At 32.3% G+C, this 19227-nt stretch overlaps 1 protein-coding gene across 6 annotated transcripts in view; it reads left to right on the top strand.

Moving 5' to 3' along the window:
• The window catches only part of PTBP3 (polypyrimidine tract binding protein 3), an 88941-nt gene that overhangs the window by 46187 nt on the left and 23527 nt on the right, over positions 1-19227 (top strand). For 5 of the 6 annotated variants that reach the window (XM_006906108.3, XM_006906107.3, XM_006906106.3 and 2 more), the window contains 3 exons: positions 7700-7864; positions 15802-15912; positions 17379-17553. In XM_006906108.3, coding sequence (XP_006906170.1) covers positions 7700-7864; positions 15802-15912; positions 17379-17553 — 451 coding nt within the window. The remainder of the gene's footprint in view (positions 1-7699; positions 7865-15801; positions 15913-17378; positions 17554-19227) is intronic. The other variant, XM_025041566.1, reaches the window with a different exon arrangement.

Genomic DNA, 19227 nt, shown 5'->3' with positions numbered 1-19227 from the left:
ATTTAGAAATATGTTTGAAGTTTGAAGTTATGATGTTAAAAATGGTAGATGTTTAGTTTTACCTTGAAACTTTTTATGAGCAAAAATAAATTACATTGTTATATGTCGCATAAAATCTCAGATCTAAAAGGAACTTTAGAAGTCAATCTTTTCTTTTTACAGAATATATAACAAAGGTATTAAGAAGTTGAGTGATATTCCTATTGTGATGTTAAATAACTAAACTTAAGATGTTAATAATTTGTGTAGATACATTTATTAAACGATTTATGACTCTTCAAGATCAATGTGGAATATAGAATATCAACATTTCTTACCTTATTTTCCAGTTTTTATTTTGTTACAGTTCATGTTGAATCGGTTGTGCCTCTCCAGGTTGATTTTTAAGTAGTTAAAATAGTAATGTGAAGTTACTTAAGAGCAGAAAAAATTTATCCACAAAACAAGTACATTTTAAGAAAGAGGTTTTTTAATATGTTAAGAGCAGGTTTGGCCCCTCTACTCTTTCTCTAGGCAGAAGAACTCCAGCTCTTTGATTCTGTGTTGAAAGTTATTTATAATGCAACCTGCTGAATTTAAATTATAGTTTTTCACATTTTTAAAAACAGTGATTTACTATAAATAATCCTTGTTTTAAGAGATATTAATGTCATAGAATAAACTATATACACAAGAATAAATGAAACATTTTAAAATATAGACAGTTTAAAATGAAAAATTATCTTGTAAAGTATATATAGGATACATGCTCATGGTAAAACATTCAAACAATCCAGAAAGGTAACAAAATGAAAAAGCAGTCCAGTTACCCAAAGATAACTAATTAACTAACATTTTGCTAACATTTTTGGTGTATGTCCCTTCTCTGTTCAGATACATTGTTTATGTATATAATTTTACACCAATGGAACTATAATGTTTTGAAAGCTGTTATTTTTCACTGTAATATGTCATAGATATTGTTTCATGAGAACGACTTCTATAGGAAAGTCATAACTTACTCAGTTTCTTGATAATAGACATTGAGATTATTTGCAATTTTGTGCTTTTACAAGTACTACTGTAGCAACATTCTTATATATCAGCACAGTTGCAACATTATCTTATTAGTTTACATTTCCGGCAGTGAAATTGTTGAGACTAAGCATTTGCATATTTTATATTTTGATATATGTTTCATGATTGCTTTCTATAAAGTATATGTGCCCACTTAGAGTGCCACTGATAATGTATGGGTGAAAAATTATATCTTGTTGTTTACTTATTTTTATTTGATAACTTATAAAATGTGTAGAGTGATTTCTATTAATGCGGTTTTTCCCTACTTTTTAAATTGTGGTAAAATATAGATAACATAAAATTTACTATTTTAACCATTTTTAAGTGTACAGTTTAGTGGCATTAAGTACATTGACATTGTGCAGCCCATCACCACCATCCATCTCCAGAACTTTCTCATCTTCCCAAACTGAAACTGTACCCAGTAAACACCAACTCCCCAATTCCCTCTCTCACCAGCCCCTGGCAACTGCCATTCTACTTTCTATCTCTTAGGAGTTTTGTCTGCTAATGCAGATTTTAAAATATTTTCATACAATAGTCAGATCTCTTAAGATTGTATTATAGTTTCTGGTTTCAATACCATACTCATAAAGATGTAGCTTAGCAAGATTAAAAAAATTTTTTTTTTTAACCTGTGTTCTCCTACTTTTGTTTTAGTTGTTCTTATTATAATGTGTAAATCTTTGTTTCATTAGGAATATTTTTGGGGGTGGGGAGTAAGGGTAGGGATTTGATCTTTTACTCTCAAAGACCAGTTTCCCCTTTGTTATATTTTGCGTGACCCATTTAATAACCACTCATGTGAAACATGTCCTCTGTCATGTTCTAGTTTTCCATACATATGCTATGCTTACTTACAGCATGCATATGTACACTTGTTAGACATGCCTACATGTTTTGTTTGCATGGCCCCGATCTACCCTTATGTGTGAGCTGCTCACATGGTATGCACTCCATGTCTAATTTTGAACTACCTTTTGCATTCCATTCTGTTCCATTCCTGTTTCAATATCCCTATGGCTTAATATAGTATAAGGCACAGCCCCATTCTTTACTCTCTTTTTTCTGAAATTAACTGGTTAATATATTTTGTTTATTTCTTTAAATATAATTCTTTTGATAACTTCTGTCCCCAAAAAGCACAATGGAGTTTTACAGATTAATTTTGAAGATAATTAAAATATTTATATTGCTCTCTGGTTCCTTTGAGGAGGAAGTTGTATTTCATTTCCTGTCTTTCTGTAGAGCTTTTAATTTTCCTTTATGTAAGTCATGCAGTTTTCTTATTAGTGTGATTCTTAAATATGTTAGCATAAGTCTCAAGGAAAAAAATAAACAATTTAATGAAACTCTTAAAGACTGGATTATTCTAAAGAGAAACAGTGAGAAATCCCAGTTGCTTAGCAACCAAAACCAGCCCAAATGACCTAGTTTATTCTTCGATAGCCTTGATTTCTTCCCAGTATCCTTTTTATTTTGTTACTTTTGTGCATTGATGTTTCATAAAATTAATAATGTTTCTTTTATTCAAAGTTGTACACCAAAACTGAATTCAAAATTGAAGATACCTGTTTGCATATATAAAATGTACTTGGTGTCTTTTATTCTGACAGCTTTGGGAATCTGATAAATTACTATTTCATTCTCTTTTGTTCTCTCAATAGCAAGATGTCCTAAAACATGTACATAACTTCTTTTCTAGCTTATGGGCATACTTGCCAGAGGGTTAGGTTAATATAAAATATTTTTGTCCCTTGACCTAAACTAAAATTATAGTTTAAAAATTTAGATTATATTTTTAGTTGCAACATTTGAGAAATGGTTACGTTAATAGTAGTCATTATTTTGTAGAGAATTTTTCTTGACTGCAAGTAGAAGTTTACAAATCTGTAAAGAGATGACCATGGAAGCATTTTTTCTAAAATAATTTCTCTAAAAAGTCATCAAACTGAACCCTTCAGATCTGTGCATTTTATTGTGTATTCATTTCCTTATCAGTTTTAGAAATGTCTTAACATTTTCCAGGCATGTTTAAATTTTATATGAAGTATATTTCCCATTCCTATCTCAGTAAAATATTTGTTGTTTTTTTTTATCACACTACCGCTGTTTCTTTTATTAATAGTTAGTGTAACCATTCCAGAGAGTTTGTTAGTGAAACATTTAAAAATTTTCTCCCATAATAGGAATTCTTTGTCATAATTTTTAGCATCAGGTTTACAGGAAATACGTCTTCTGAGTATTTGAAATATTTCTTCATATTAAGAAGACATTTCTCAGCCCCCCCCGCCAACTCTTCCGTTGTTCTCAGTGAAGAGTATGCCTCAATTTCATTGTTTTAATTAAATGTTTTTGCCTAATTAAACATTGTAACTATGGAGTTACTTAAAAAAATAAAGCTATCCTTTTTTTTCAAGTGTTATTTTCCTCAGATTTTTGTTGTCAAAAGAATTACTTGCATGCCTGCTACTCAGATACCTTTGTACTCAGTACTGTATGAAATATTAGGAGTATATTGAAAACTCTAGAATCATCAGGACAATGTATACCATGGCGTCTCATTTTTCTCCACTGTGGTATCTCTTATGCCAAAGAGGAAGGAATGAAGAGGAGCAACAACAATAAATAACAGTAATATTAGCAGCAGCAGGCATATCTGTAGACTTACTTAATATGAAGGATTGATAAAATTATTGGAGGGATGATGAAGTAAAGTCAGTGAGGTTACATTTACTTTCAGTTGTGTGGACTTAATTTTGATTAGATTTAATCACCCCCTATTTAAGAAGAAAAGGAACCATTTCACTTAGAACCTCACTATGATGTCTTTTCCTAAGCATTTTAGAGCTTTGATGTCCAGTATGGTAGCTGCTAGCTACATATGGCTAAATTTAAATAAATTAAAAAATAAAAAGTTCAGTTCCTCAGTTGCACTAGGGACATTTCAAGTGCTCACTAGCCACAAGTACTAGTGTCTATCGTATTGGACAGTGTAGATAGCAGATATTTCCATCATCACAGGAAATTCAGTTAGCACTGTTTTTTATCTCCCATGTCTCTGTTTACCTTTGTGTGAGTGTGCGTGTGCGTGTGTGTGTGTGTGTATGTGCGCACGCATGTGATACAGTTATAACTACTTAACTCCTGTCAGTTCTGGGTCTTTTTTGATTGATTGACACACACACACCCCACCCTCACCTCATTATAGGCTCAAAGTGGTGGATGTCTGAATAAGTTTTCAAACTTGAAAAAAGTAAAACTCTTTTTTTCAATAATAGCTTACTAGGGAGCCCAGTGTAAATAGATGAGGAAAACTGCCATATTTGAAGTGGGATTGTGGTGTTCAGTGTTCCATATATTTGACTAAAAGCATAGTTTTGAAAACCAATGATATAAAATATTCAAATTATTCATATATTCTCAAAGATGATGTTTTGGAAACAATATTGGCAATTGTGCATTACTTGATACATAAAAATCTGATTATGGCAAAAAAATTGCTGTTAAAATGTATAAATAAGAGAGATGGATGAAAAAGGTGAAGGGGAATCTAGTCAATAATATTGTGTTAAGTTTATACCGTGACAGATGATTACTAGACTTAGTGGGGTGATCACATTGTAAGATACAAAAATGTCGAATCACTGTATTGTACATCTGAAACCTATAACTAATATAATATTGTGTACCAACTTGTATACTTAAATAAATAAATAAAATCAGAAAATCCTGTGGGGAAAAAGGATTCTACAGTCATATGCCACTTTAACAACATGGATACTTTCTGAGAAATGCATCGTTAGGTAATTTCGTTACTGTGTGCATATCATAAGGTGCACTTACACAAACCTAGCTGGTATAGCCTGCCACACAACTAGGCTATAGCCTATTGCTCCTAGGCTACAAGCCTGTACAGCATGTTACTATATTGAATACTGTAGGAAATTATGACACAATGGTAAACATTTAGGTATCTAAACATAGAAAAGGTACAGTAAAAATACTGTATAAAAGATAAAAAATGGCACACCTGTGTAGGGCCCTTATAAATGGAGCTTGCAGGACTGGAAGTTGCTCTGGGTGAGTCAGTCAGTGCGTGGTGAGTGATTGTGAAGGACATTACACTGCTGCAGACTTTATAAACACTGTACACTTAGGCTCTACTAAATTTATAAACGAACATGAGATTAAATCAAGCACAAGAGAAAATGATGCAGTCAAGAGATGCAGTAAACACGAGGTATATGAGGCTACTGCTGGTATAACATGGCATACTATTTTACAGCAAACTTTTTTTAATAAGTAGAGTACACTAAAATCACAATAAAAATATAGTAAATAAAGAACAGTTGTTATCATTATCAAATATTATGTACTGTACATAATTGCATGTGCTGTACTTTTATACAACTGGCAACCCAGTAGGTTTGTTTACACCAGCATCACCACAAATATGTGAGTACACGTGCTACAACATTATGTTTCAGATGTCACTAGGTGATAGGAATTTTTTTTAGCTCAATTATAACGTTATGTGACCATCATCATGTGTGATTCTTTACTGACCTAAGCATTGTTATGCAGTGCATGATTGTATATAAGAATAAAAGTGGAAGTTATTCAACTATTAAATAGCATACAGAAAGTAAAAAGACTACCAGTTTTCAGAAAGATACTTATTTTAATGTTATTTATCATAGTAAAATGTTGGAAAACTACTTACCTCACATTAGAGTGATGGTATAGTAAATAGTAAAGTAAAAATTAAAATCATGAAAACAAACAAAAGAAATTAATTTAAAACAACAATCAAAGTACTGTGAGCTTCAAAATTGCACGTGAAGACAATATGTGAAAATGAAAGTCGTTACATTAAAGTGATTTTTTTATTTTGTGGCACAAACATTTTACTAATTAATCACCATTCTTAAGCAGCGATACATATTCAACAAAACATTGGCGAGAACTTGCATTTAATTTCAGTAATCATTAACTATGCTTTTTCCCCTTCAATTTTCTCCTTTACCTACTTCATTTTATAAATTTTTAAATCACAAAATTAGAAAAGAGCTGTAGACACAATACAAAAAAAATCTGGTTTATTTGGGGATAAATTCCTAATCTGGTCTGTCTTTATTGTCTTAATACCTTCAGTGTGCATTTCCTTCAAACAGGGACATTGTCCTATACAACCAAAACATAGCATTCAAAATCAGGAAATTAACATTGATACATTACTTCCCTCCAATCCTCAGTCCACATTCAAGTTTTGCAATTGTCCCATTAATGTTTGTTACAGCAAAACACATTATTTTGAATCACATGTTCTGTTTAGAAATTATGTCTTCTTAGTCTCTTTTCATCTGAAGCAGTGACTCAGTTTTTCTTTGGCTGTCATGACCTTGACACTTTTGAAAATTACAGGCAATTTATCTTGTAGGATGTCCCTCAGTTTGAGTTTGTTTGATGTTTCCTTGTGGTTAGATTCAGTGTATATATATGACAAGAACATTATAGAAGTTACGTTCTTTTTTTTCTCATTGCATCATCATTTTGATTTTCAAATTGTCATATATGGCCAGTGGGAGCCTCTTCAGGTTGTTTTTTATGTCCCTTTGGTATCTTCCTATCATTATTTGAACAACTTCTTTATATTCTGGTAAAACAACAACAATAACAAAAACCCATAAAAACAAAAAGTTTTACACTCATCTTGTACTTTCTTTGCTCCAGATCTGGAACTAGATATTTTTAGCACTCTGGTTCCTTTCAGTGGTTCATGATATTTAGAAACATATCTGCCATCCCATGCCAGGCTGTCCCTCTGAATTATCTCCTTAGCCCATTCGGGCCCTCATAAACTTGCTCACCATGTTCAGACTGTCCTCACTACGTTGACTGTCTACCCCTGATTTTCACTGGGCTCTGACACTCCTGGCCAGGTTATTCTCCTCTGGATGACTTTCTTACCCTTCTCATGCTCCTTAGGTTCTGCTCTCCAGCAGTGAGCAACCCCTACTTCTAGATACTTTCCTTACCTTGTTTGGGTTCAGGTTCCCCTTGCCAGGCAGCCCTACCAATCTTCCCTTGCCAAGCATCCCACATGGGTGTTCTCATTTCATTGCTCAGGCTCTGATGCTCCATGCCAGGATGCCTTCCTATAAGAGTGCCCTCCTTACTCCACTCTGAACCACCACAGCTCCTCCCCTTCTCTATATTTACATCTATCACATATCACCCAGGGCTTTAGTACTCAGTTCTGAGAGGGAGAAAAAGAAGAGGGGTCGCAAATGGCTTTTAAGTGGTCTTTAACATTACTTTCACATTGTTTTTTCCTATTGTATTTTAAATTATGAATAAAAATCACATCCAAATTTTCATCTCTTTTTTTGCCATGTATTTTTTTCATTTCTTGAGGCAAATTTAAGCAACTTTCTTAAATATCGTGTAATTGTGATAAGAAAGCAGGTCTTCTGACTCTTGACTGATTATAAATTTAGGATATGTGCATCCAGAGAGAGCAAATATATATATTTTTATTTACTATATTTCTTCATATCACTTTACATTAACTAATTTTTAGGATTCATATAATGCTCTATGTAACCAAAAGTTCTCATTTTGAATTATTGTTTAGAGAGCCCAAGCTGCACTGCAGGCTGTCAGTGCTGTCCAGTCGGGAAGTCTGGCCCTTCCCGGAGCTCCTACCAATGAAGGCACAGTCCTACCTGGGCAGAGCCCTGTGCTCCGAATAATCATTGAAAACCTTTTTTACCCTGTTACTCTGGAAGTTCTTCATCAGGTAAGGAGGAACACTCGAAGGAAAGCAGAGTCAAGTGTGACCTTTGTAACTTCAGATGTTTTATATCTTTAGTTTTGTAGGTTGTTGATTTTCGTTGATAGATTTGTTTAAATTTTTTTTAAAAATCTTCATCCTGTTTGAGGCAAGAAGTAGTATCAATTAGAGATAATACTTGACAGTCTTCTTATTCTAATGTAAATACTTGATTTTAAAAGGTGTGTAAGACATTCTTTCTTTTATACTAAGCATGAAAATGAATAAAGTATAGACTCCTGTGAAAAGCACTGGTAGTAGTTATTCTCGAGGAAGTAACATCAATATAGAAGACAACTAATATATTGACTCCTTTTTACATTTGAGTACGTTTATTTTAAAAACTCTGAAAAGAAGGTATACAATAACTTTACATGTAACATAGTTGTATCATGTTAAATACTGACTGCTGCCCAGCATGGCTTTCACAGACTACTGTCTTAATAAAAGGCATCTGACCAAATCATGACCTACTGTGAATATACAGAATTTAAGGACTGGAAGGTCACCTAGTTGTGTAACTTTATAGTGAATAAAACTGAAACTCAGATAATTGATGCATTGACTATTGGAGAGAGTAATTGAAGAGCTAATTAGAGCTCAAACCTCCTAATGTGAAGTCCAGTGTTTTGTTTTGTATGGTTGTTATATTTTTAACTAATACTCCACATATTGCATACCTTCAAAATGTAACATAACGGTTATTTAGTAATCTGTATACATAAACATTTGACATCTAGCTCAAAAACTCAGTTTTTGTTCCCTTTAGCTACATATTGATTCCATTTCATTATACTTGTCAGTATATATATTAAAATATTAAAACACTAAAACATATTATTTTCTCATTTTCATGTTTATATTTAAATATGTATTGCCAGCAAAAATACCAGGCCAATCCAGAATTATTTAACTGTTTTCCTAACCTTTGTATCTGTACTACTAAGTGAGTTTAGTCAGGGTCATGTTGGTCCTATCCTGTTGTCTCCCTAGGAGCAGTAACAAACTTTCTTTCTCTCCCAAAAGATCATGGAGTCCTTTGGGTGAAATGTAATTCTGAGAATCCTCAGTAGTAACCATCAGGGTAGGACTCTCAGCTTTTCAGTTACAGTGCTCCCTGGTTTAATGCTCCTTCTCATTGCTGTCAGAATCAAACCAGACTCCTTACCAAGGCTCTTAAGGCCCACAGGTGCAGACTTCTCTCCATTCCTTTAACCTCATTTTCTAACACTCTGCTTATTTAGTACCCTAACTTTTGTGGCCCTTTGACCCTCTCTTCCCTCCAGCTTATTCCTGTCTTAGTCCATTTCTGTCTTCTATTTCTTAAGCTTAGAATACTCTTCACGGATAGTCACTTAGCTGAATTATACGTTATTCTGTTTTTTAGCTTATCATTCACCTCCTCAAAGGGTCTTTCTCTCTAATTACGTTAATTAAGCCCTCTCCTTCTGGCATGCTATCCCATTTGCCAACTAAAGTTTAGTATATCATAGAGATTAAGGATATAGGATTTGGAGCTGGTTTGAATCTTGGGTTTACCACTTACTTCCTCTGTAACCCTGGGCAAGTAACTTACCCCATCTCTGTCTTTCACATATTTATATAATGGGGCTGAATGAAGATGGTCTCTATTTTATACCTTCATTGTGAGGATTCATTATTTAATGTATTTAAAGTGCCTAGAACAGTGCCTAGTTAAGTGTTCAGAAAATTTTAACTGTAATTATCAGATGCTAGTAAATTGCACTGTAAGAAACTGATCCTTGCTTTTGTAGTCTTGTGGGCAAAATATAATTTCATAAGTAATAGCATAAAATGCAGTGAATACTGAGATGAGGAAATACATGCAAGTGTGGAGTTGCTTGCACTCTTAATTAGAGGATTATTTTACACTCTTAGTTGAAGATTTGGCATTAGCTAAACTGCTCTCTAACATCTATAGGAGCCAATGTTTTTTCTTTAGCTCATTGTAAGAGGATTGAGAGTCACTGAGATGGGAATGGTGCTATTACAAATAAGGGAAGTTAGGGAGGTGTTTCCAATGTGATGACATTTGAGCAGAAGCTTGAAGGATGTTAAAGTGTAAGTTATGTATGTTTGTAGCATCATAATGATCCAATCAGAAAGAACAGCAAGTATAAGGTCTTTAAAATAGAAGTGTGCTTAATGTGTTCACATATCAGAAATAAGGCTATGTATGTCATTGGAGTATAAAAAGTAGGAAAGCCATAAATGATAGGGTCAGAGTAGGGGTTAGGAGCCAGATGACGTAAAGCTTTTATAATCTTTACACTGAGTAAGATGGGGAAGCCATTGGAGGATTTTGAGAAGAGTGAGATGATAGATTTATGTTTTAACAGAATTACTCTTGTTGCTATGTTAAGAATAATCTGTGGGCATAAGTAAAGACTTCTGTCATAGTCTGTATGAGATATCGTTGTGACATGGGTGAGGACGTGGGCACTGGAAGTGGTGATTATGGATATATTTGGAAGGATTTGCTGATAAGTTGAATAGATGTGGGTTTTGAAGAGAAGAAGAGTAACCAAGAGTGTCTTTCGGATTTTGATTGTGAACCTCTGGTAAAATAGAACTATCTTACACTAAAATAGTAAAAACTGGGGGGAAAGAAAGATTTGAATCAGCAGTGTGTTTTGGACACATGTTAAGTTTGATATACCTATTAGACATCCAAGTAGGAAATACTGAATAGACATTTAGGAAATAAGTCTAAATTTGGCATGGAAATTCTGGGCTGGAGATTTGGTAATCATCAGCATATGGGTGGCAATTTAAAGCCATCAGATTGGATAGCATCACCTAGAGATATTTGTAGAGAAAGAAGGCATTCTTTGACTGATCATTATGTGAACTCAGCCTTTCATACTAAAATATTTCTTTGTGCACTGAAGGAGTAGTTCAAAGCAGTATTATGTAATCCATTACTTGCAAGTATTGTTGTACATGGGGGTATTTTATGAATGTCCAGTAGATGAATCTTTTCAGGACAAAGGACTGATCTTTTTGAATTGCAGAATAAAGATAAATAACTTGTTAAGATCAATTATTATAGTATTAAATAAAAGAATCAATACTAGTAATATAAAATTCTGATTCTTAAGTCTTACTGTTTAGTTGGCTACAAAAACTATTATAAATAAGTTGTGCCCAATGTGCTTGATATTTTTAAAAGTTGAAATATGAATATGTTTTTTTACAAGTGACTACTACTGAATTTTCAGTTTCTGTCAAGTTCTACTTTTATAAAAATCTCCCTTAAGATTAATTTTATCAGAATTTCATGTGTTTTGTCTGGTAAAATTAAAGTTTGAAAAGATTATAATGCATAGGAGACATCAAGAGTTGAGTCTGTGTCTTTATGTTTATGACAGCAAAAGACTTACATAGGGATATAGAGTCAAAGACCTTATAATCAGTAGAAATAAATTTGTATATATTAAAAATTCCTGAATGTTAATCTTTTGAGACCAAATCAGTTTAAAATTTAGCATTCTGATAATTATGAAAAAAATGTTAAAAATCACACTTTAGGCATTTCTGGATTCCTTGATGTTGGTGTTCATTATAGTTTATTCAAAAGTTTCAGATTGATTTTTATAGCTACTTCCAGAAAACTCTAGACAGCTGTCCCTGGTTAGCCAGTTCAGTCAGTTTACATTGTCTTAGCACTTTGAGATAAAGGTTACACAGCCAAACACAGCTGTCAGTAAGGATGTCCACCAGGTTGTTGTTCAAGTTAAATCAGAGAAAAAATCTAAACATTAACAAAATATGAAGGTTAAGTGGAAATTAACTAGGTTCTGTAGCATAATTTGGTATAAAATTATCCTAAATTTTAGAGCAAATTATGTGTTCTCATTTCATTAGATATTTTATATCAAGAATATTTAATCATTTTTAAAAATCGCATGTTACCATAATTCTTTAATTATGTCTCAGTATAATTCTTAATTAATAAAAATAATTTACTCTGTACCCCTACTCAAGAAGTAGAAATTATTAAGACAAGGCATATAATTTCAAGGAACTTTTTAATTAAAGGGGACAGATATGTAAAATGTATAGTACAGTATAAGTAAAACAACAAGATAAATATTTATATGAGGCGAAGAAAGGGATAATATTTGGGAAAGAGAACTAACTATTGAGATTTGGGGAAAGCTGAGAAATTTTTGGTGATATTAACTCCCATCCCTAAACTGAGTTTTGAAAAAGATAAATGAAAATTTACTAAGTTTTAGGCACAGAGTTCCAGGTAAAGGGAAAAGCCACATGTATAGGGATAGAAGTCTGAAACCACCTGTTTTTGGAGAACTACAGACAACTGCATATTGTTGATGAAAATAGTGTGATATAAAAAGTGTCAGAAGGTGAGATTGAAGAGGTACACCAAGGTGAGACTGTATATGTCATACTAAAGAGCTTGAATTTTAGCAAGTTAATGGGGAGGAAGCGAGGAATTTTAAATAAGGAAAAATATGATCTGACTTGTACTTTAGAACATTATCTGTGAAGGAGGGAGATTTGGCAGTTATTATATGTTCTTTTATATGTTTTTTTAAAAAGTCAATTGCTACTCATTTATCGAGTGAAAAAAAGCACTCAGTTGTATAATATATGTTGATTTGTGTGTGTTTATGCAACACCACAGTATCACCGAGAATGAAAGTTAAGAAAATTTAAGACCTTTTCTCAAGAATGATTACACCTATATCTTAAAGATAGATATAACATAAATTTCAAATTCTTTGATAGCTGAGAAGGTAAATTTGTTATTCTTTAATGAATTTTTAAGAATATTATCTGGGACAAAAGGGTATAACTGAGAAAAATACTGGCGACAGGACCAATTTTCATTAAAAGAACAAAACAGAAAGTTTCCTAATGTTGTTCGGTTCAAAACACAGTTAAATGAGGAATTAGGGTCCCAAAGTTCTAAACCCTGACATGACCATAATGAAATTAACTACAGTTTTTAAAAAGTTTCTAATTCAATAAAGAATTCTCAGGCTGTCAATTTTAAGGAATGGGATTTTTCTACTGAGCTCTTCTAAGACAAATTGGTTCTACAAATCTTGCAGAATGATATTGTTTCCTATAAGAAATGTTTGGCTCTAATTATGTGTTAAAGAATATCGTGTCAGAAATGAGTATTTGGACTTTAGGATACTTTAATTTTTGGGAGTAGTAAAATATACATAAATGAATCTTACCATTTTAACTATTTTAAGTGTACAATTTAGTAGCATTAAGTACATTTACATTGTTTTGTAACCACCAAATATCATGTATCTCTAGACATTTTTTCATCTTCCCAAACTATAACTCCTGTACCCATTAAACAGTAACTTCTCATTCTCTTCTCTCAGCCGCTAGCAACCGTCATCTACTGTCTCCCTGAATTTGACTACTACTCTAGGTTCCTCATACAAGTAGAATCATGTATCATTTGTCTTTTTGTGACTTGTTTATTTCATTTAACATAATCTCTTCAAAGTACATCCACGATATAGCATGCGCCAGAATTTTCTTTCTTTTGTATATGTACACCACATTTTGTTCATCCATTCATCTTTGGATAGACACTTGGGTTTTTTGACTATTTTAAATAATGCTGCTATAAACATGGGGTACAAATATCTCTTTGAGTCCTTGCTTTTAATTCTTGTAGGTATATACTCAGAAGTGGAATTGTTGGATCATATGCTAATTTTATTTTTCATAGCAGCTGCAACATTTTACATTCCTACTAGTAGTGCACAAGGGCTCCATTTTCTCCACATAATCCCCAACACTTGATATTTTCTGTTTTTCGTTTGTTTGTTTTGATAATAAGCTATCCTAATGGGTTTGAAGTGATATTTTGTAGTTTTTATTTGCACTTAATGATTAATGATGTTAAGCATCTTTGCATATTCTTATTGGCTATTATCTGTTTTTTTGGAGAAAAGTCTATTCAAGTTTTTGCTCATTTTTAAATTGGGTTTTTGGTATCATTGAGTTATATGAGTTCTTTATATATTCAGAATATTAATCTCTTATCAGATATGTGATTTGCAAATATTGTTTCCCATTTTGTAGGTTGCCTTTTCACTGTTGGTAGTGTTTTTTGATAAACAAAAGTTCTTAATTTTAATATAGTCAAATTTACTTGTTTTTTTCTTTTGTTGCCTATGCTTTAGGATAGTCATTCTTGATCATTCTTTCTGGTTATTAAAAAGCAGGATCATTTGCCTATTAAGGACTTTCAGACATAATATTTGATAATAGTATTCTTACCAGCATAGGGAATACTTATATTTTTATTCTTAGAAGCAGAAGGACAGAGAGCCAGAGGAGACAAATAACAATTAGGGAGATTGTTTTATAAACTATATAAATGTCTAACCAATGTACTGTATACTTGAAATTAATAAAATTTAATACACACACACACACACACACACACACACATATTAATGGCAAAAAAAAAAAAAAGATCCAAATTTAAAATGAGATGTCAGAGGAAAACAAAATGCATTGGTTCGTATATACAATGGAATATTACTCAGCCATTGAAAATGAAAATCAGCCATTTACAATGACACAGATGGACCTAGAGGTGATTATGCTGAGTGAAATAAGTCAGAGAAAGATAAATACCATATGATTTCACTTACATGTGGAATCTAAAGAACAAAAAGAATAAACTGATCAAAAACTGACTCACAACTATAGAGGACAGTTTGGTGATAAACAGAGGATATGGGAGGTTGGGAAGCTGAGAGAATGGGGGGAAGGGTTAAAGATGTATAAATTAGTAATTGATAGATAGTTATAGGGATGGGGAGCATGGCATAGGGAATGCAGTTAGCATTAATATATTGACTAGTTAGAAAACCAGAGGAGAGAAAGAGCAATTATGTGGATCATTTACTATACTATATAAATGTCTAACCAATGTACTGTATACTTGAAATTAATAAAATTTAATACACACACACACACACACACACACATATTAATGGCAAAAAAAAAAAAAAGATCCAAATTTAAAATGAGATGTCAGAGGAAAACAAAATGCATTTTACTAACCCTAGCCGCGAACCTTGTGGTGAAGTAGAAGTATTTATTAAGAGTATTGGTAACCAAGAATCTGTCAAGAAACCTTCCTGGCACTCTGTTTATTCCCCTCCACCAAAGACACTTCAGAGAGGCCTTCCTTTACCACTGTTGCACCTTCTAAACTTGCATTCCAGTTTACTCTTACCTCTTTTCCTTTTCCTTTTTTTTTTTTAAATTCACAACACTTTTTTACAAGAAAGCATAGTTGTTTTTTTGTTTGTTTTTTGCTTTTTTCTTTTTTTTGCTTTTTTTAATTGTCTTTCTTCAGAAGGGCAAAGGCTCTTGTCTCTGTTCACTGCTGACTTCCCAGTGCTTAGAACAGTGCTCTGTGAATATTTGATGAATGAATAGAGAAATCTCTGTTAAACATTTTGTAGTTTCTCTGTCTATAAAATTTCAAGAAGTAGATGCTGATTCTCAGGATGAAATAGTCGATTCATATGACTCTTCCACTTCCATTCATATACTTTATAACCCCATTATCTTACAACATTAAGTAATCCTATTATAGCCTCCTGTTTTAGTATTATGCCATTTATGACATGTTATAAAAAAAGTTTAATATTTGAGTGCCTACTGGGTTAGGCACTGCTTTAAGACATGCATGGGTATTGAAACTTTAACATCTTAGGCTTGATTTAAGTCATTTTAGAACCAATAGTTTTTATAGAGGAAATTATTTTCATTCGAAAATGGGGATCATGAATCAAGTTGTATTTACAAAGGTATGTTAGCTTAATTTTTTCCTTAGATTTAACCTAATGTAAACTTTTTTTCAGATATTTTCTAAATTTGGCACAGTCTTGAAAATTATCACCTTTACAAAGAATAATCAGTTTCAAGCCTTGCTTCAGTATGCTGACCCATTGAATGCACAATATGCCAAAATGGTAATTATCTTTTTTCATTTTTTAATTGTTAATCAGTCACTTCAGTGATACCGAAGGAAGCCATTATGTCTTCTCCCTTGCTCCAGTTTACCATGTTTTTTTAATTGTACTAAATATACATATTATAAATTTACCATTTTTAAATATATTTCATATGCTCTTTTTTATAATAAGCCCAAAATTCTTTCTTCACATGAAATAGTTTCAAATCATCTGTTATTTCTCAGATCTCTGGGACTCATTTTTGTTTGTCATATTTAATGTCTGGAATTGAGCACAGTATTGCTGATATAATCTGACTACTAAAGTAGAATTGTCTTTGCCCTTGTGCCTTTATTTACTTCTATTAAATAAGCCACAGATTGATTTTACTGTTTTTACAATCATACTCACTGTTAAATCTTATTGAGTTCTGAATTGGTGAAGACATTAAATTTTAGGAAATATGCTGCTGTCAATTTATAGTCTTTTTTTTTTTAAGTATATGAGTGCTTGACTTTTGACAAGATATAAAACCTCACATTAAGTTTGGTTATATTCTAGTTTGGTTGTATTCGACCCATTTCCTATTGAGATCTCTCCCTAACCCAAATTCTGTCTTGTGTCGGTATTTGAATTATTTCTAATTTTCTTTAAAGATAGGGACTAAGGTTTGTAGTACTTTTGTGTACCACATAGTGTCTGGCTGCTGCGTAGGACTGTAGCCTTTATATATGCTGCACCCTCTACCTGCGTGTATTATTTTGTACCTTTATGATGGCATACTGATCAATAACCATTATAAATTAGGGGTTTTTGTGTATTTGTATATTTTTTGTTTTATTTTTATATGTCGTGGTTTTTGGTATCTGTTTTTATAAATGTGAGCATTTGCGGAAGTTATAAGTGGCTATGAATATCCTTTCGGTAAATTTTTTTTATTGTGAAGATCATTTGTCTTTTATGAGAACTGACTCCATATTTCCCTCAGCTTATTATTCAGAGTATTAAAAATATAAATTTACAAGAGAAAAAAGTGGTAGATAATATTTCATATATTGTTGTTCTGACAAGTACCATTTTCAAAGGCTTTATTTCATCTTAACTTATATAAACTATACTAAAAAGAATTAAGATGAAATGTAAAATTAAAATATCTTCAAACATTTTCTGTGGACAAAACAAAATAATAGTACAATATACAGGAATGTATAATAGTTTTCCAAGCTTTTACTTTTCTCCTCTTTGCTTCGATCTTACCAGAGACAAGATAGGGATGATTATTCTTCTTTTCAGATGAAAAAACTGAGAGTTAGAAATTTTCTTTTTCTCTCTCAGGCGCACATAGTAACAGAGTTAAAATTAAATAAAGGTCTTTGGCTTTTATTCTAGTGCTCTCTGCTTTATACCTGTGTCAAAGTAGAGGCTACTTGATTTGTCAGTGTTGTTGTCTTGCAAAACATCAGTCCCTTTCTTACATGCTTTAGGCTCTGGATGGCCAGAATATCTATAATGCATGCTGCACTCTGCGTATTGACTTCTCCAAGCTCACCAGCCTTAATGTGAAATATAATAATGACAAAAGCAGAGACTTCACTCGCTTAGACCTTCCTACTGGTGATGGCCATCCATCCCTTGAACCCCCTATGGCTGCTGCTTTTGGTGAGTAGTTCTGTTTTGGGTCACAAAGCAAGTTTTCTGAAGCTGTAAATTTCATTTATTAATCCATGTTATATCAGTTAGCCTTTTTCTTCTTAGAATCTCAGGATTTCTAAAGGGAAGCAGGAATCATCGAACAAACTCTGTCTATTAATTAAATCTTAGTAGATTCTATTAGTTGGCAAAACAAATATCTTAAAAGTTACAAATTTATTTTCTAACATTAATATTACTCATTCTTTAAGCCATACAACCATTTGCTTCAAATCGATAGTATTTCACATATTAACATTGGTTTAAATATGTAGGTTTATAGCCAACAGAATATTGGCGTAAGTGCTCTTGAGAGAAATACTTTTCCATTTTTAAATAGTGATATTTAAAACAAGGGCCTAAATTGGTATGTTCTTCATTTATTCAAAGAAGATGATTTGTTTTATTTTGTTTTGTTTTTTTAAACATCAGAATGTCCATCTTTACCTTAATTTTGTGAGAAGTTGCATTTTTGCATTAATAAAAATGCGGTCTTCTGAACTGTCTTTGCAAATATTGCTTTGAAGAGCTTTTTATTTAAAACTAGTTCTCAATATAGTTATACTTTTTGAATAAACGTTTATGTAAAGGAAAAAGCAGTGGATGGCCCAATTGAATATATCATTAGGTTAATGTATGCTACTTTTTGGTTTTACAGCTCTCAAAAGTGTGGTTTGTATTTAAAGTATTAAATTTTATTACCTTTCATGATTCCTTTTTCTTTCCCAAATGATACCTTAAAGTGGCATTTAGTCCATCTTCATTTTATGGGTAAGAAGAAAGAATCCTTAGTTAATGGTTGTCTAGAATTTTCTAGAAAATAGTTCGTAACTTTATTTTAAAGTAACAGCTTGTTATTTATAACTGAAAAAGTCAAGTTCAGTTAAAATTGTTAAAGTTTCTGTTTTGGTCTTACCAAATTTTTGTTTCTTATATTTGTTACCAGCCCCTACTTATGTGTCCTGATTTTGCAGAGCCAAAGGTCTTTGTAAATACTGTTTCTATAACACGTGATAGAAATTGAGACTGTCGTTCACATTTGCCAAAACTTGGCTGTCAAATGCAGAACTGCACTTATTCTAGTAATTGAATACTGTTGATAAAATCGATATTCTGCATAGTGGGAGGACATATTAAAAATACAATTAAGAATTTTGGTTTCTGAATATAAAATATCAAAATGTTAACATCCTTTTTCATTGTATTAATAAAGCCTTAGTCATTGCAAAGTAATGTGTACATCCTAAGTCATTTCATCAGAGAACAAAACATTTTTGTGTATTGTGTGAAAGTTTACTCTGCCTCTCACTAATATTTGACAGTTTACTATTCTCTCTTTTTTTCTCTTGGCTCTGGGACACCATACTCTCCTAACTTTTTTTCCTACTTGATTGGTTGGTTCTTTCTCTCTTTTAAAGTTTTCCATTTAAAGTTCTCAGAGTTAAGTTTAAGCATTCTGTCTCTGTTTTTAGTGATATATATATTATACTTACAGAAAAGCTTGTAAAACATGTAAATATATTTTTAATACCCATGTAATTACCACCTAGGTTAAGAAATAAAATACTTACACATACTGAAGAAGCACTGTTTGTACCCCTCTCATTGATTGTGCTCCTGTTCTCCCAATGATAACCGTAGTCT

This window comes from Pteropus alecto, unplaced genomic scaffold (assembly GCF_000325575.1).
Source record: "Pteropus alecto unplaced genomic scaffold, ASM32557v1 scaffold111, whole genome shotgun sequence".
Taxonomy (NCBI): domain Eukaryota; kingdom Metazoa; phylum Chordata; class Mammalia; order Chiroptera; family Pteropodidae; genus Pteropus; species Pteropus alecto.
This window is presented reverse-complemented; position numbering and strand designations above follow the sequence as displayed.